This window comes from Danio rerio, chromosome 4 (assembly GCF_049306965.1).
Source record: "Danio rerio strain Tuebingen ecotype United States chromosome 4, GRCz12tu, whole genome shotgun sequence".
In the NCBI taxonomy this organism is placed as follows: domain Eukaryota; kingdom Metazoa; phylum Chordata; class Actinopteri; order Cypriniformes; family Danionidae; genus Danio; species Danio rerio.
The window spans coordinates 19,371,875-19,391,196 of NC_133179.1; the positions used below are offsets into that span (position 1 = coordinate 19,371,875).

At 32.5% G+C, this 19,322-nt stretch overlaps 2 protein-coding genes across 4 annotated transcripts in view; one reads left to right on the plus strand and one right to left on the minus strand.

The window, feature by feature from the left end:
- Positions 1 to 14,018, minus strand: part of def6c (DEF6 guanine nucleotide exchange factor c) — a 37,245-nt gene extending 23,227 nt beyond the window's left edge. Inside the window, exons 1-5 of one of the 2 annotated variants that reach the window (XM_073947141.1) lie at positions 13,307 to 14,018; positions 10,991 to 11,091; positions 10,794 to 10,896; positions 6,383 to 6,573; positions 1,219 to 1,329 (exon numbers count right to left, since the gene is read on the minus strand). The gene's annotated coding sequence lies outside the window, so the exon portion shown is untranslated. The remainder of the gene's footprint in view (positions 1 to 1,218; positions 1,330 to 6,382; positions 6,574 to 10,793; positions 10,897 to 10,990; positions 11,092 to 13,306) is intronic. The other variant, XM_009300326.5, reaches the window with a different exon arrangement.
- slc26a4 (solute carrier family 26 member 4) lies at positions 385 to 17,908 on the plus strand. 2 transcript variants are annotated; one of them, XM_068219673.2, is made up of 21 exons: positions 385 to 935; positions 3,153 to 3,327; positions 3,836 to 3,975; positions 4,058 to 4,168; positions 4,985 to 5,187; positions 5,266 to 5,430; positions 6,134 to 6,286; positions 6,400 to 6,482; positions 6,752 to 6,899; positions 9,144 to 9,257; positions 10,828 to 10,905; positions 11,021 to 11,116; positions 11,314 to 11,420; positions 12,268 to 12,337; positions 12,452 to 12,544; positions 12,684 to 12,779; positions 13,359 to 13,595; positions 15,359 to 15,413; positions 15,515 to 15,660; positions 17,144 to 17,227; positions 17,319 to 17,908. In XM_068219673.2, exons 2-21 carry the CDS (start codon positions 3,191 to 3,193, stop codon positions 17,340 to 17,342), a joined length of 2,340 nt encoding a protein of 779 aa, XP_068075774.1. In that variant the 5' UTR covers positions 385 to 935; positions 3,153 to 3,190; the 3' UTR covers positions 17,343 to 17,908.
- The last annotated feature ends 1,414 nt before the right edge of the window (positions 17,909 to 19,322 follow it).

Genomic DNA, 19,322 nt, shown 5'->3' on the forward strand with positions numbered 1-19,322 from the left:
AGTAATTGCACTGTATGTAAATCATTTAAGCATGTTAAAAAAGAGAAAGTACAAATAAAAAAAGATTTAAACACTTTTCTAGATATTGTTAAACCAATATTTTATTCAAATGTACATCCTTTGAATATAAATATTGGCCAAATTTACATATATTGCCTTTTATAATCTTTAAATAAATAAATAAATAAATAAGCAAGCAATGACTTGATATTTTTTTGTAGCAATCGTCATCACTGTGCGTCACTCTACAGTAAGTGTACCAAGAAGAATCTAGTAAAGTACATCAAAAGAACTTGATGTTAAAACCTCCATCACAAACCCAAGTTGTTTTGGACAAATTATCAATCTGACTCAGTTCTGGCTTCCCGACAGATCATCAGACACTATGTATTAAGGAACTGGCTCATGTTCTAAGGAGAGATCCGCTCATATCTAGACATTCTGTACTGACTAAGAAGCCTAAGAAGGTCAGATCGCGGAGTGCGTAGATCATGCCGTTCTCTCCTGAGTGTTTAATCACACCTGCACTGGCCAACATGTACATACTAACCCCCCCACATACACACAAAGAGCAGGGCCCGCCTTTTACACATCACCCCACCCCTCACTCCCCTTTCCATCACAAACACACTCTCATTTACTACCAAACAGACACACAGGCTTTCTAACAAGATTGGGAGGGACATTCACCCCTTGGTAGAATGCAAACTATACGGGCCTCTGATGTAATTCCCTTCTGCTTCCTGTGGGTGCTTAAATCCCTGATACGCCTCCCACATCCCAGATCTGCTTATAAATACAAAAGAGAAGGATGCTGGTCCAGTTCACAGAGTCAGACGTAAACAATAATTGTGTTTAATTGAGCTTCTGGCATGGATGCTCCCTTTCTTGGCTGAGGAATTTCTATTTGACAAACTCAAAACTGGAACTTTCAGGTAAGACTTTAAACTTTGCTCATGCCATTGAGTATTTTGAATATGACCAATGTTATAGAAACTATTTATTCAAATACATAACATGAGATTTGATTCAAGGTTAAAGAAAAGTGCTTTCGAATTTAAAATAAGTGGGCTTTAGCATAAGGTTTTCTATTGTGTTGTGATAAGGGAAAGAGCAGTGGACACAAAACTCCTCATTCATAGTGGGAGATTGGATTCCCCCTCCCAAAATTTGGAAGTGGTTTCTTATGTCAATAGGTTCAGTGATCATTGTACAGACCTGGAGGAGCTGGTCCACTGAACAAGCAGGCTCTGCTAGAGAAAGGCAGATCAGATTGTTCTCTCACATGAAGGCAAGACCCACACTGGTCTCTTATTTGAAATATCCATTCTAGAAAAAGAAAAAAAATTGAAATGGTTAGACAAATGACAATTTGTATCGTCTATGTGTTGCTCTTTTATTTATTTGATAGATATATTGTTGTGCTTACCTCTACAATATACCTACAAAGTACTGGGGGCTTTGCATATATGTTTAGGTTGATACTTTAATTATTATTAAAGTATAAGTGTATAGCCACAGCTATATCTCCCTATAGTCCACTAAAGCTAAGCAGAGTTGGGCCTTGACAATACCTGAATGGGAGCTCTCCAGGGAAAACTATTAAAAACATAGTACTGGCAGAGGAAGGAGAAGGGGTCTTTTTGTTCAGATAATTCTGACACAAGAGATGCAAGACCCTCTAAATGGTCTCTTATCTGGACTAGTCACCCCAGAAAAAGAAAGAAGGTGAAATGCAGCGTTAGAAAAAAAAACACACACATAAGTACTTAAGTACTGAATGATATAAGGTAACTGTAGAGGATATAGTTAGGTTGAGGGGCAGGTTTAGAGTCAGTTTCTTGTTATTACGAAGAAGTAGGGGATAGTTCATCCTAAAATGAAAATTATGTGAACATTTACTCACCCTTTTAATTAAATAAAGTTTCTTCCTTCTGTTGAACAAAAAAGAAGAAATTCTGAAGAATGTTGGAAACATGTAGCCACTGAGATAGAAAAAAACAAATACTAAGGGAGCCAAAGGCTATGGGCTTCCAATATTCTTCAAAAAAACTTATTTTGTATGCAATAAAAGACATTTAGACAGGCTTGGAAAAAGTCAAGAGTGAGTAATGATGATTTTTATTTTCATTTTTGGGTAAACTATCCCTTTAAGGTGCAAGTATATAGCTAAAGCCAAATGAACCTGGGGCCTAAACCTTCTCTTATAAAGGGCCAAAAACCAAACTTGATTGAGGCTAGTTGGCCGAAGATAAATGTAGGTGGGGCAATTTGCATGGGTAATTTCCTAATTTATCCTAATTTCCTAATTTAAGCATTGCTTTATATTAACAGTAATATTACAGAATTACAATAATATTATAGTATTTTTTTACATTGTACAATGAACTTACAGTAAAAACAAAACAATAAAATTTATAACAGAATTATACTACTTTTTGCCTTGATTTGCTTGCTGATGTCTTCTGCATAGTTCTCTATCCGTCAAAAGACAGTTTATACATTTTTAATAATCAGATTCATTTACACTTGATGGAAACATTTAATTTCAGTGTGCTTTTTTGTAGCTCAGCAATAAAACTAACAAAAAAGGTTACGTCAAATTAGAAATGACGATCTCTGCGTTAAAGGCGTTCGTCCCAACCCTTTCCATCATACACTCTCTCTCTCAGATGGGATGCTGGGCCAAATCAAAGGTTACAATAGGACAACTGTGGGCCCTACTTTGGGCATCTCTGCCTAAGACAAATGTTAGCCCACTGAAGCCAAGCAAGGTCAATGCCTGGTCAATAACAGGATGGGAGACCTCCTGGGAAACTAGGGTACATCTAGAAGAAGGGTTAGAGAAACCAGTAGTGTGTATGTGGCTCCTAATGTCTCAACACAGTGATGGCGATACATCTTGTGGAGTACGAATGTAATCTCTAGACCAAATTCCTTTTACTGTATATACACTTATCAAACATCTTCAGTGAGAGTACTGGCACCATAGCGCCATGCATGCCTTCATTTCATCCAGGTGGAAATGCTTTAGGAAAGAGCTACAACATTGATGTATTCTAATATGTACAATAGAGTAATTAAATAAAGTGATACCCCACTATTTCAGTGCAATCTACATACAAAATCTAATGACTTCTTTTTCCAAACAGACTAGACACACACACGCAAGCAGAATTTACCAACAATCATGATGGACGAGTGTTTTCACGAAAATGATTACCTTGTGTCACGACCTATCTACTCAAACCAAATCTTCGACCAGGTGCACGAGAGACGAAACCAAGAGACTCAGAGTTTGCAAGAACGACTGAGTAGAACTTTTGGGTGAGTTCATGTGAAGGCTTACACCTCAATTTTCATCTGTGTCCATGATGTTAAAGGGTTAGTTCACTCCAAAATGAAAATGCTGTTATTAATTACTCCCCCCATGTTGTTTTAACCCCCTGTAATCATACATCAACTGTTTTGCACAAAATTGTTCATGGAGCTTTATATGATACAGCTCAACCAATGAAGACATATGGAATGATTTGACAATGTTTTTGGTTCCTTTTTTGGACTTTTCTGAATGCTTCGTGGCAGTTACTGTTTACGGAGGACGAGAGACGTCTTGAATTTCAACTAAAATATATTTTGTGTTACAAAGATGAACGAGAGGTCTCTTGGGATTGAAACGAAATGGAAAATGTAATTTCTGAGTAATGTAATCCTTAAAACTGGAGTGTTACTGGGGGTTATTACAAGGTTTTTGATATTTTATGACTTCTATAAACATGTTGTAATCAATGTCAATGTTATTTGATTTATAAAGGGTTAAATACATTTTCCACAGACACACTGATAAATGGGCTGTTCAAAAGGTAAAGGGGCTTCTTCCAATCATGGAATGGCTCCCTAAATACCCAGTCAAGCAATGGTTACCGGGTGATGTCGTGTCTGGGGTCACCACAGGACTAGTATGCTGTTTACAAGGTACGGTGCATTAAGTGAATGGAACCCTAATGGTTTATTACTGCAATGTTGTCAGTAGTCAATGCCTTACGTTCTTGTACAGGTGTGGCGTATGCATTGTTGACTTCTGTAGCACCGGTCTATGGACTCTACTCTGCGTTTTTTCCAATTCTCACATACTTTGTGCTGGGAACATCTAGGCACATCTCTGTGGGTAGGTTGACTGATACATTGCGTAATTTATTCTGCAAACATTGCATATAGGTACCACATAAATCTGGTTAGTTCGTCAATTCAATTCAACTTCATGAAAATGTATTCATGTATGTAAGAAAATATTACTTTTAGTAATGATTCATGGAAGGTAAAGTGCAGCACACTGTAAAATACAATATTCAGTCTTGGATACAAATATATTGAATAGGAATGCATAAATAGGAAAATACCGTGGCCAACCAATATTGTTCAATTGCAATTAAATATTTCACAATTTATATTTAACTCAACCTTTATATGACATATAATAAAGCATATTCATTTAATAAACTTAAATAAAGTTATTGCTGCTGCTGTAAATTATAATTTTTACTGCTCCAGAATTGAATATGTCTATACTGCAACTGTTTTCTTTCATTGCCCAAGACATTTTAGCACAAACTAACCAATGTTTTGTGTCAGCGCTTGGGAATAGTCCACACCAGTCCCTCTCCCTTTTGCACATCTGCTACTTTGTACATATTAGACTGATTAGAATGATTTATGTCTGAGAAAGCACTGTATCATTCGAAAGATGTGCAACTTATTGTCTCTATATAATTATTAATTATTAGTATCTGATCTAATATTATTGACGATATGCTGATCTATTTAAATGAATTCGATACATCAGTGCTTACCTAATATTAAACTTCACTAATATTTTATGCAAACATAAAATGTACATACTGAATACTTAGAGTAGTATACAGTGTTTGTTGTTGTTTTCCTATTTTTATTTGTCAAAATAATCATCCTATTTTGTCCTATTTAGGTCCTTTCCCTGTCACCTGTCTGATGGTGGGCTCTGTAGTTTTGACTTTAGCTCCCGATGAGCACTTTCTGCGTTCAGTGAACATGACTGATGTGAATGAGACGATGGTGGAGGACACATTGATGGAGGTGGATGTAGAGGCCAGAGAAGCTCAGAGAGTCATGGTGGCTTGTACTATGACGGTGCTGGTTGGACTGATGCAGGTACAGTCACAACAATTACAATGATAATGTGATTTAAAAAAACTTGTAAAATCTCAAAATAAATTGTGTTTAATCTAGGTGGCTATGGGCCTGATGCAGGTTGGATTTCTAGTCAGGTATCTCTCAGATCCACTGGTAGGTGGATTCACCACTGCTGCGGCCTTTCACGTCTTCATATCTCAGATTAAAACCATACTGTCTGTTCCGACCCACAACCATAACGGATTCTTCTCCTTTGCTTATGTGAGTTTGTTAAATCATTAATTCCATCACAAACACACTTTTCTCTGGCTTAAAGAATTTTGGAATACTGTTTTTCATTTTTAATGTTTCTACTTTTGTTTATGTTCACTCAATTTCTCTCTATAAATTATTTGTATAAATTATATACAAATATATAAATTCTTGTAATTATAAATTATATTGTAATCATATATATATATATATACATATATATATATATATATATATATATATATATATATATATATATATATATATATATATATATATATATATATATATATATATATATATATATATAGTTTTATTTTGTTTGTTTGTTTGGCCAAACTTAAACTATATTAGTTCAGCTTAGAAAATTTTGCTTTTCTTATATTTGATTGTCTTTTTTTAGAGCAAAGTTTTTGTTCTATTAAATATTAGTACTATTGAGCTTTTATTTACTTAATTACTTAATTATTTATTTGTTTATTATATTTATCAAAGATTTAATTCCAATTTCATTTATATAATTTAATCAGAATCAGAATTTATTTCATTTATTTAACTTTTTTTTTTTACATTAAATTTTTTATTAAATTATTATTATTTATGGAATGTTGGTATAATAAACATATAAGGATAATGCATATTTAATAAATCAAATAAATAGTTTTTAATAATTATTAATTAGTTTTATTTCTTATTTCTTTTCTATATATAGACTCTCATTGATGTAGGCAGTAACATCAACCAAGCAAACATGGCAGACCTGATCGCTGGATTACTGACAATCTCCATAGTTATGGCTGTGAAAGAGATCAACACCAAATTCCAGCATAAAATCCCAGTGCCAATTCCTATAGAAGTGATTGTGGTATGTCCCAACATTCACCTATACAAATCTCAACAGCAATGCATGAATCAATTTTTCTTTTAAATATAATTTTGTTTAAACATTGATTGCTGTTACCTCTTTTGACCTGACAGACAGTGATAGCTTCTGCGATCTCCCATGTGATGGACCTAAACTCCCAGTACGGCGCCAGCATTGTCCACAACCTCCCCAGGGGGTAAGAGCACTTCCTGTGGCACTTCCTGCTTCCTGAGGAGGGTTGGGTGCACATTCAGTCGCTTCAAATGCACATATTTTTATCATTGTCCCTGGACAGATTTAACATGAATAAACATGAATGTTATCTCTAGAACAATGACAGTGACAAGACAGTTTAAAAACCAATAATAACATGAAAGTGTTATCTTAAAAGACAATAGCAGCCAGAAATGAACCTTCATAAAAAACTTCATAGCAAAAGTGTGGGTCTTTGTGTTTTTTTCTCAGGTTTGCATCGCCCCAGCCACCAAATATAGAACTTATTGGGAGTATTTTGGGCTCTAGTTTCTCCACAGCAGTGGTTGGTTATGCAGTAGCAGTTTCTGTGGCTAAAGTCTACGCAGCAAAGCATGATTACACTGTCAATGGCAACCAGGTATGTAAAAATAGCAAGTATGAGTAAATTCAGTGTTAAGTAAGTTGCTTACAAATTGGTAATTTCTAATTACATAATTAAACTGTGTTTAAAATACTTGTGTAAGTGATCTAATTACTATACAATACTACTTAATATCCATACAAAACTGAATAAATAGACAATAGATATTCTTTAATTTTAAGTTAAATCACATTTTGTATAATAAAATAACAGGAATTATTAAACAAGATGTATCAAAACATGAATATTGTCACTGTATTTCATTAATACCATATAATATAATTGTACACAATGAGTTATTTCTTGAGCATGTGCAAGTGTCTAACAAATCTAAATCTCTTTAGTTTAAAAATGTAATGTTTTTTCTTCAAAATATTACAATAACAAAAATATATACAGTTAGTTTACTTCTCTAAATGTATTCTATATATTGATATGAAGGGTGGCACAGTGGCTCAGTGGTTATCACTGTCAAGTCCTGAGCATTGTTGATTTCCGATTTTTCACATTTCTGTGTGGAGTTTTCATGTTCTCCCCGTGTTTGTGTGGGTTTCTTCCGGGTGCCCCATTTTCCCCCATAGTGTGAATATATGTGCTGATGTATAGGTCAATTGAATAAACTATATTATCCATAGTGTATGAGTGTGTGTGTGTGTGTGTGTGTGTGTGTGTGTGTGTGTGTGTGTGAATGACTAGCTGCGTCCCCAATGGCACACTATACACTAAGCACTTATGCACTTTCTACTTATGTACTTTCACCATCAACAGCATAGTATATGTATGTAGTGTCGTTCCAAATGGAACACAAATGTTTTTTTTTTTTCTTACTAAGCTTAATTTTAAACCGTTTCCGAGATAACGTTTGACGGTTGCGGTTTAGTGAAATAAATGACCAAAGTACCAAATGGTACCTGCCCTGAGTATAACCGCATTCACTATCAGGAGGCGGGATAATCAACCTCGTAGGAGAATTTTGCTTTCACATACCAAAATAAAATAACGTTATCCAACATGAGCGCATAAAAGCTCAACCCCTTCCACTACGTAAGCAAAGCGGCAGTATGAATGTATGCACAATATTTTAGACAAGTGTACTATAAGTAACTATTAGCTACTATTAGCTACAACTTAAAAGTAATCTCTTACTTTGCTCTTAGTAATTTAATTAAAGTAACTAGTTACGCTTGTATACATGATTTGCATGATTTAGGCCTATGGCAAGTTGCCTGGTGGGTCCATGATAGTCGTAGACAAACCATGTAAATACAATCATGTAAAACTGCATAGTAAATTAACACATAATTTTTTCATGGCACAAGGCGTTTATGTTGATTATGTGGCAAAACCAGCTTCTTGCAAGAAATGTGTTGCATTTAACACATACTAGGCCAACTTATGCTTGTGTGAGTGTGCGTGTTATTTTGTAAAGCCTAACAAGGGTAAGAGAAGCACTCTCCCACAAATGCAGAAATGACTGAATCATGAGGGAGAGCCAGAAAGAACTAGTTGACCTATTAAGGTCACTTCAACCTGCCAGATAACATACAATTTTGAGTTCAAAACTGCAGCCAACATCATTTGTAATCCATGCTAGATTAAGAGTACAGCTACCTTTGTTTTTGGTTTGTTTAGTTTAGTTTTTTCTTAAAATACATATCGTAAAGATGCTGGGGTTTGTTCTCAATTTATTTGTCTACTGATGTTTGTTTGTCTTAGTTGACCTTTTAAGGCCACTTTAAGCCAGCATATCAGAATGAATGTGAGGTTGCAAAAGAAAGCTAAAAAGATTTCTTAACTTGGCAATGCCGCAAATATTAGCATTAGGTTAAAGAATTTAAAAATAAATTCTGCATACAAATTTGTGATAAATCCCAGTTAGCCTTTTAATATCATGTTCGCTCTCTGTGCTATAATTTTTTTTCAGGTGTTATTTTTGTTTCATTTCTAGCTTTGTAAATAACAAATTCTTAAAAAATCTAATAAAGGATTTTTCCTAAACTGCATATGAATGTGTTAATGTTTAAAATTTAAAGGTAACAGAAAGCATTCATAGACAGATTTGCAATATGTGATTTGTTTTCACAATTAGGATTGCTTTCAGTGTCTTTGTTGTTCAGAAGATGCTCAAAAGTGTAATAAAGGCACTGCTGATGCTTATATATCATAAGAAAATAAAGCACAAATTGATACATTATAATTAAAACTACCTGATTATGCTTAATACCATTTTATTTTTATTAGGAACTTATAGCTTTTGGCGTCAGCAACATTTTCGGAGGATGTTTCTCAAGCTTTGTGGCCAGCACTGCTCTGTCACGGACAGCAGTACAGGAGAGCACAGGAGGAAAGAGTCAGGTAAAAAATAATAATAATAATAAAAAAAAAATTCACATATTATATGTGTATTACAGGGTTTCTACAGGTTTCATCAAATTTAAGACCATGATGAATGAAATATCAGACTTACCCAAGGCTAAACACTAACATTTTTTTAATGGCCAAGTTAAAACTTAAAAAACAAATGTTATTATAAGGAAGATAATTAAACCAAAGTAAATAGAGTTAATAAATAAATGTTTCTAAAAACTTTTATTGAAATATATTGTTAGTGATTGGATGGGTGTTGGTCCGCTATAGCGGACATAGAAAAAGTAAGACTTGTTAAAAATGATTTAAGACCTACAACACTGTATTTCAATGGACTTTAAGGCCTAAAATTTGGTTTTTGAAATTTAAGACATTTTAAGACTATTTAAGACCCCGCAGATACCCTGTATTAAAGCCATGGATGATAACTGGGAAGATAAAATACACACTACAATACTAAACAATTGATTACAAGTTCTGTGAACTCAAAATCTGATTGTATTAAGCTGAACTTTGACTGAATTGAGGCAGATGTTTTATTCCCAGCATGCCTGTTATCATACTGTATAAGGAGAATAAACATTAGAATATAACAATTTAGAAAAGTTTAGTGTTTATATTGGATTTTTTTGGTAAAGTTTTCAATAATAAATATTTTAATTGAATTGTATACATTTTAAAGATTTTTCAGCTCATGTCATAATCAGCCTTCAATTAGCAATAAAAACACAAAGCATTTTATGCAAGCAACAAGTATGAAATAATTTGTTAAGTACAAAATAAAAAGAAACTCATAAGAGTTTAAAACCACGAGGAAGAGCAAATGATGTAGTAGTTTTTATTTATTTTTTTCCTTTATTTAGGATTTAACAGCAGTTTTAAAAAGCAAAAATTTTAAATCTAAATTTAATCATTCTATTTATTTTCAGCTGAAAACCTGTAATAGCACTGGCAGCCAATCAGGCAATCATTTATGCATTAAGCATGAGAGCTAATACAGTTACGGTAAACAGCATAAAGGCGTAAACCCCTTTGAAAATGTAGATGTGTATAAATTTCTTAGTAAAAATAGACAACATAATTTATTAAACAGTTTATCAAACAGCATATAATTATATTAAACATCTATATTCAATAAAATAAGAGTGTGGATACCTAACATATTTAAGAATAGAAAGATAATACATTTAACTACAAATAAGGTGTTAAAAAAAACTCAACTGCCAAAACCTATATTTTTTCCTTTTTATTAAAGAATTTCCCCTAACATACTCATTAGGTTGTACTAATTTTTGCATCGTGATCTTAAGTTATTTAAATTTGTCCCAGTTTGGCTTTGGTACTGACTAATCTAATAAACATACAGATGTCTTATTATTTAGCTAGTTTAAAATATATTTCTGTAAGGGGTGTACTTGCATTTATACTGGGCACTGTATGTTTACAGTTATAGTTCTTGGAGTGAACAAGCCTTTGCACAAGTACTTTAACATGTTTGTGTCAATGTGTGAATACAGTACTCGCCATATTGAACTGTTCTGTCTTCTCACTGCTGCAGGTTGCTGGTCTCATCTCAGCTGTGATGGTGATGATAGTGATCTTGGCTCTTGGGCCGTTTCTTCAGCCTCTGCAGAAGGTTTGTTAGTAGAAACTCATGTTTTACCAGTGAAAAGACAATATGCATATTAAACATTGAAATACAAGGAATATTCAGAGTGCACCTGATAATATCATCCATCTTTGTCATTCAGTCTGTGCTGGCTGGCATCGTTATAGCCAACCTGAAGGGCATGTTCCTGCAGATCTCTGAAGTGCCTGTACTCTGGAGACAGAACAGAACAGACTGTGTAAGTACATTCATAAGTCTGATAAATGAACAGAATGAGAGTATTGTTAGCAACATAATATTGTTTTAAGTCGTTCTAGCATTAATCAATGCTGTGCTGAATTAGCCAATGGGAGTATCTGAATAATTTTGTTTTATTTGCATAGTGTGAGATTATATGGTAGTAATGAGTGCAAATGAATCCTTATTTTTCTGCAGTTCATCTGGATAGCAAGTTGCCTGGCATCTGTTGTGCTGGGTTTGGATGTGGGTCTGCTGGCTGGTCTGGTGTTTGAGATGGGCACAGTAGTGGTCAGAACACAGTTGTAAGTAGTTCAAGTATGCTTAATAATGTACTCAGAACTAGTTAGGATTTTTAGTTGATAATAAGCAAATGTTACCTTTTTAGCACTTGTTATACATGTGATGACTGATTTTTGACCTGATTTGCTGCATTTTAATGTACAGTTAAAGTAAAAGGTTTAAACCTGCAATGAAATTTAAATTCCTTTTTTAAATTTTCCAAAGAGATGTTTAACAGAGCAAGGACACGTTCATAGCATTTCCTATTACATTTTCTCTGCTGGTGAAAGTGTCTTCTTTTAGTTTAGCTGAGATAAACAATATATAATTTATATATATAAATTTATATGTATATATTTATTTTTTGACTGACTACAGCACAAACCACCGTTGTCCAATGACTTGCCGAATTAACCTAACTTACCTACTAAAATTTAAATTGCACTTTAAGCTGAATACTTGTATCTTACAAAATAACTAGTAACATATTATGTACTGCCATCATGGCAAAGCCAAACAAATATAGCTATAAGAGTTTAATCATTAAACCTAATGTTTACAAATGTGTTGAAGAAATCGTTCCTTTAAAGAGCACTTGGGAAATATTAGTAAAAAAACAACAATGTTGTCTTCAATTGTAATTCATATTAATCAAACTATGAAGTTGAAATAAGGCCAATAATAAGAGAATCAGGTTAATGTTACATAAAAGAAATCCATATTTTGTAACAGGTATTATAGGATTATAAAATAATCACACATCAGTTACAAAGGTAAAAAATGAAACAAAAAATAATTGGCATTTGTTTTTAAAGACATACATCACAATGTAAGCTTTAATCACATCGGATTGCTTTTTGTTTTATTCAGCCCTTCTTGTGCCACCCTTGGGAATGTCCCAAACACTGATATCTACAAAAATATGAAAGACTACAAAAAGGTGAGGTGAAAATGTTAATAATGTAAATAATCATTTATTTGAACTCACACACACACACACAGACAGACACACATCTATATTCTTAATAATAATGTATTTCCAAAACAAATTCAGGTTGATGAGATCCCCGGGGTGAAGATTTTCAAGTGCAACTCGCCGATTTATTTCGCAAATATTGATTACTTCAAAGAAAAGCTGAGGGATGAGGTACATTTACTTAATTGCTCTAATTATAAATTCAAAAACAACAAAGGTCTGTGTGTGATATATGAAAAAACAATAAAAATGCATTAGTTTAAAATGTGTTTAAATGCATCGGTTATTTTTGTGAATGTTTGTTTCTTAGGTGGGTTTTGATGCAGTGCGGGTGTTCAAGAAAAGAAACAAAGCTTTAAAGAAGATTCACAAGCTCATTAAAAAAGGAAAATTACAAGTGACAGAGGTACTTTGTGAGATACATTTATATTTGTAAATCACATACTTATGAAGATTTCAGATGCAAAACCATTACGTGCCATCTGAAATTTAGTTTAAGTAACATTACACACCATTTATTTCTGGCTTATTATTTGTAGATTATCAAGATGTAAACTGTTTATTAACACTTATAAAGTATGATCTTTAATAATCCGAATACCTAAACCCAACTGTTGCCTAACTGTTAATAAGCAGCAGCTAAGCAGCTAATTAGTAGTTTGAGCTAAAAGTCTTTGTTAATATCATGAATTGTACTTTAAAATAAAGTGTGAGCTATCTTCTAAACTGAGCATTTTTCTCATGCTCCTGTGTGTAGGCTCAGTAATTTCACTTTTATGCCAAAGAATAGTGTCTATTCATTCCCTTTATTGTGAAAAAAAATTAACATAAACCAATGAGGCTGAGAAAAATGATAATTTTAGAAGTTTTTTGCAACTGAACTCTTCATATGAAACCTGTTTTTCTCAACAAAAAAAAAAAAATAGCACTCACCCGAGTTCATGAGATTACATTCTGGTCTTTCTCATCTGGTCGTGTTTCACAGGCAGGTTTGGTACCAGTGGCCTCATTAGGAGTAGAAAACAAAGGCTTTGAGAATGAGCCGGGTCATGAGATGGAAAAGCAGGCATCTAAGACCGACTCAGAAGTGAAGATCCAGGTGGACTGGACATCTGAGCTGCCTGTCAGTGTGTCGGTGCCCAGGGTGCATATCCACAGTCTGGTGGTGGACTTCTCTTCAGTCTCCTTCCTGGACGTGGTGGCAGCCAAATCCCTCAAGCTGGTATGCCATCTTCATTGTTATAAGCTGAGGCATTGTTTTACTCTAATAATGCATGACCAAAATCTCATACTACTCCAAACCTTCAGCAGAACAGATATTTTGAAAATTGTCTCTATGTTTTATGGTCCGTTCATTTAAAGCAAATGAGGTTTTGTACCCCACTGACTTCCATATAAGAAAGGTTTGAAACAACACGGAGATTAGTCAGTAATGACTTTTCTTTGAATTGGCAAGCCCACATCAACATTCTTTCATTGTGTGAGTTCCAAACCCATAAACCTTTCATTCATCTTAAGAGCACAGATGAAGACATTTAAATGAAATCTGAGAGATATTTGTCACTCTATTGAAAGCTCTGACTTTTCAAACATTCATGAAGAAAAGAAAATATAAACTGATTTCAATCAAGTTGAAAATGTATACTTCTACCCAGATTATACTTATACTTTTGGGGGGATAATTCACTCAAAAAGTAATAATTTACTCACCCTACATTTGTTCTAAATCTGTTTGAGTTATTTTCTTCAGCTGAAGATATACTGAAGAAACAGCAGTTTTCTTCAATACAATTTTTGTTCCACAAAACAGAAAAATGTGTAAATGTTTGTAAAACGTTTTTTTAAATTTAAAATGTTTACACTCAAGTATGAGTAAATGGTGATGACTTTTTATTTCGGAGAAAAGGGAACTACCCCTTTAATACATGTAACAACTTAATCCATGTCCATTATGATGTCATAAATTACTAAAGCATAAACTGATTGTCCAGCTGGAGTTTTGCTCCACAGTTTTTAATTGGTTTTCTGTCAGTTTACATGTTTGATGTGTGATATAAATGATATAAATGCATTTTTACTGTGGGTACATTTCTCATTTTTAAAATGAGATATGGACAAGAGGAAATAAACCACAAACTCTTTTTTTCAAATGCTTTTTCTAACCCTAAGTTGTCATTCACATAGAACACATTTGTGTCATTTACAAACAATGTCAACTTTGCATTTAAAATGACATAACTGAGTGAAGGACACTTAATGAAAGTCATCATGAGCATGCATCTAATGAACACCCCTAAAAGTAAAGTGTTACCCAATAGACACTTTGAACTAGACATGCAAATTGTTATTTTTTGCCGTAAAATGTAATACGTGTTGATAATTTATCCCAGTAAACATCATTATTTTAGAAATAGCGCGAAAAATACAAAAAATGTTGGTGTCATACTGCCCCATAGCGTTCATTTTACCTAGAAACTGCAGTCAAACATATGTTGAAGTACATTTTTGTGGCTTCACAAGATTAAAGGCTGAAGCACGTATTTCCTTAGAGCCTGCTGTATATTTTGCTATCAGATTATCAAAGTATCAGAGGTTAAGGTGAAGATAAGCTTTCAATGCAAGGACAGAAAACTCTCAGATTTCAAAATGTCTTCAATTCTATAATGTTCTGAAGATGAACACATCTTATGGATTTGAAACAAAAGAAAATAGTACTAATTTAGATAATGGTCTGTACACTTAAAAAATTAATTCATTAGATTACACATTATCCTTTTTTTTAAGGAAAGTTGTTTATAAATATAACAATTTATATGGGATGAATTTAAATAAACAAATTAAATTTATTGATGTTCAACTTAATCTGTTTGTTTAAATGCAACCTTAGTAAATTGTATGCAACAACGTAATTGTTAATCTAATGAATAGTTGTTTTCAGTGTGTTTACTCTTTATGTTTCTAATTTGTCATTTTAAATTCTCACAGGTGGTGAAAGAATTCATTCGGATAGGGGTCAGCGTCTACATCGCAGGCTGTGACGGTAAGGCCTGGCTCTACACATATATGTTTCTGTGCTAAACTCCAGCCTGATAACGGCAGGTTTGGACACAGTGAATAAGTTAAAGTGTCCTTGTGTCACAGGTGAGCTTGTCAGGAAAATGGAGGCCCTGTCTTTTTTTGACGAGGAGGTTAACAGAGACCTGCTCTTCCTCTCGGTTCACGACGCCATTCTCTTCATCCAGCACCAAAACTCCATTGGATATGAAGACAATCCTTTAGCTGAGAAGGTAAAATCAATAGCTTTCGTTTAATTAAGAAGACAGTAAATAAATGGAATATATAATTAAATTCTTTTGCAATGTGTCAATTGTCTTATAATAAAGCTGCTGATGGCCTCTGTGATAACATGCTGTAAATTTAGGAGATAACTGATCAATTTATTTTCGGTTTATTGAGATGGCCTGATAATTGGAGGCGCTCGTGTAAATCCTGATGCTCAAAAAAACAGGATGTAATAAAAGGAATGTTTAGACACATGCTGACTTGCTCAATGAGAGAAATATTACCCCAGCTAAAGGCTAAAGTTAAAGGGGCAAGTTGTAATATGATGCAATGCAACACGCTTAATGGGTTGTGTTCATGTTACATAATGTGCAATATATAGGGTGAACTCAGGAAAATTAGGGCACTTTCTAAGACAAAGACGCTTCAAAAATATATACTGTGAAATATTTTTATATTTAAAAATGGAATGATTATATAATTTCAACAAAAAAGTCTGTTCTTTCTGAACTTTTGAACACCATTACCTGCCTAAAATAAAATATTCTAATAATTATTAAATTAAAATTTGTTTTGTAAATATTATTTCACAACATTACAACATTTTAAATTTGCATTTTGGTTAAATCATACTTTTTGTTTAAATTAAAGGCTAGGTGAGTAGAAATGACTTCTTATAATTTTATAATATTTATAAAATAAAATATAATCAAATATAATAAAATAAAATAAAATACCCAGTTGTAATGTGATGCAATGCAAAAGATTTTAGGGTTTTGTTCAGTACTGCATAATGTGCAATATATAGGGTGAACTCAGGAAAAAATAGGTCACTTTCTAAGACAAAGACTTATTTATAGATATTTTTACAATTTAAATGGGAATAATTTTAGTAAAAAGGGGAATTCTTTCTGATTTTTTAAAATAAAATAAAACTTTAAATAGGCATATGTAATGTGAAGTAACAACAGACTTTACCGATTTTGTTATAATGTTATATAATGAGTTCAGTTAAATTAGGCTACTTTCTAAGACAGACACACTGCAACAATAATAATACAAACTATTTTTAACAATTTAAACTTTTGTAAAACACTTTTAATAATAATAATTAAAAAGTAACATATCTGTTTTACTGCCACTTGATTAATTTAATGCATGCTTTCTGAATAAAATTATTTTTTGCTTGTTTAAATTTTACAGGGTGTTCAATGTATTTTAGAATTAAATAATTTTTCCTGAAATTTTGATGTAAATGCAGTTATTTCTGTCAATATTATTTCACATTATTTTTTATAGTTGTTTTTTTCATACACTGTATTACCTTTTGGTTCAAATAAATGCAGCCTTGGTGATCAGAAGTTACTTCAAAACTAAACTAAATTAAACTAAACTATTAATAATTAAAAAATAACTGTACAAAACACTGCTAATAATAATAATATTACAGAAACATACAATTCTGACTACACCATATAATTTGTTTAGATCTCACAGTTGCAAGACGACAAAGAGCCCCTTCCATTTACTGACGATGAGGACCTGATTGAGACCTATGATAACCAGCACTTGGTGAGCATCCTGATCTGTCTATTATGGCTTCGGTTAACTTCATCTGTCTTCCCAGAAATGCATCAAACAAGTGTTTCTCTTACATCCCCAGGCTATTCATGGACTTTCAAACTGAGGAAAGAGTCAAAGGATAGATCATCCTATTCATTTGCTGATAGAGAGTTTAAGAAGACTTTACCTTTGTCCAGAGAAGATGGAGTGGGAAGGAAAAAGCCTGCTGTCATCTTTTATTTAATGTCCTTCCATATCTGAACTGGAAAAAAAAAGAGCAAACACAAGTTTAAAAGCATTTGTTGCTACATAATATTTTACAGCCTCATTTTAGAGGCATATAAAGAATGTTTAACTTGTAAAGGCTGGTTCATCAGTACAGGCATCAGAAGAAGATCATTTTTGATAGTCAGTACATGTGTGTTTCTTCTAAAGAATTGCTTACTGAACATCTTAATTGAACATTTCATTTTTGGAAATAAATCACCTGAGACATAATAGAAATACATTGTAGTGTGCCTCTAAGTCTCTAATAGGATGTTAATGAAGGAAGAAACTAAAATGGTATCTATTTTATTATTAATATTTGTTTTATTTAGCTTACATAACTGTAAGTAATATTGTACCAAATGTTGCTGTTTATGGAAAATTGTTTCTACAGTGGAATAAAAAAGTTAAAGTAAAAAAAAAGGTAACTGGGATTTGTATTTTATTTCTCGCAATGAATAAACATCACACAAATCTTTTCCAGAACCACTGATTTGTACTTGACAATTACTCTTTAAGTTTGTATCTCACAATGTTGATTTTTTTTTTGGGGTTCAAAGTTTCTATCAGATGTAAACTCACAATTGTAACATGTTGCAAATGTGATTGCAATAAAACAATACTTAAAATTTTAAAATGTGAAACCCAGAATTGCATGTAAAAGTTGTAAATTCTACCCTCAATTGCAAGGGTACATGATGCACTTCTGTTAATTTTCCCATTAGCAATTTGATGTTTATATTTCCATATTATTTAAATGATTTTCACATTATTTCATATATTTATATCCCACAATTCTGGCTTTTCAAGAATTCCAAGCATTTATAACAAAAAACAAACAGTTCTGAATGTCTAAAAAGTTATGATTGCCATAAAGGCAGTGATATAACTGACTATTAACTGACTTTTTAGTTTGCATCTCACAATTCTGAAGAAAAAAGTAAAATTGTACATATTAATTCAAATGATTTTAGAGTCATGGTCTTTATCTCCTTTTTTAAGGCCACTGCGAGTTAACATCTCATAAGTAGACTTTACTCTCCCCACAAGCCCAAGAATAAATCTCATAATCACAAAACTGAATGTGATACAAAATAAAAAAGATAAATCTTGCAATTCAGATTTAATGAAAGTCTTTTTCTCTTATTCTCACCCCCCCACCCCCAAATTGTGAGTAAAAAAATAAAAATAAAAAAAATCACTGATGTTTTTTTTTTTTTTTTATCACAATGTGGATATGCTTAGATGTAGGATATTGATGTAAACTTAGAAGTGCAAAAAAAAATAATAAAAATAATAATAATAATAATATTAATAAATAAATAAATAAATAAATACATAAATAATAATAATAATAATAACAAATTAAGAAGTTGTAACTTTTTTATATTTTTTATCTTTAACTTTTTCTTCACAATCACGTTTATTTATGTATTTATTTATTCCAAATCACAAATTTAATCCTGGGAAAAGGAAAAAATGTTTCTTGCAATCTTGAATTCTTCAATTTGTGTGTGTGTATGTGTGTGTGGGGTGATAAACAGCTATAGCTGCTAGTCATAATTGATATTGATATATATATTGCTATTGAGCATCCGATTGGACAGAAATTAACAGAGCAAAATGAGTTGCTATTATTTTCAACTCAAAATGATGACTTTTTAGGAAATGTCTTGAAATTTCTTGATAAATTTGTGAGATAAATAAATGATATATATATTTTTTTATTTATCTCACAATTCTGACATTATTCTCTACCCATTTATTACCAATTTAGAATTTCTTTCAAACTACAAAAAAATTAGTTTCTTTTTTTCAGGCTGCTTTAGCTGCTAGA

Excerpts from the sequence above, each read along its gene's own strand:
- slc26a4 (XM_068219673.2), top strand. The coding sequence starts at position 3,191 with ATGATGGACGAGTGTTTTCACGAAAATGATTACCTTGTGTCACGACCT. Across the intron at positions 9,258-10,827 it reads GCACAGGAGGAAAGAGTCAG|GTTGCTGGTCTCATCTCAGC; the intron begins GTAAAAAATAAT and ends TCACTGCTGCAG. Across the intron at positions 17,228-17,318 it reads CCTATGATAACCAGCACTTG|GCTATTCATGGACTTTCAAA; the intron begins GTGAGCATCCTG and ends TTACATCCCCAG.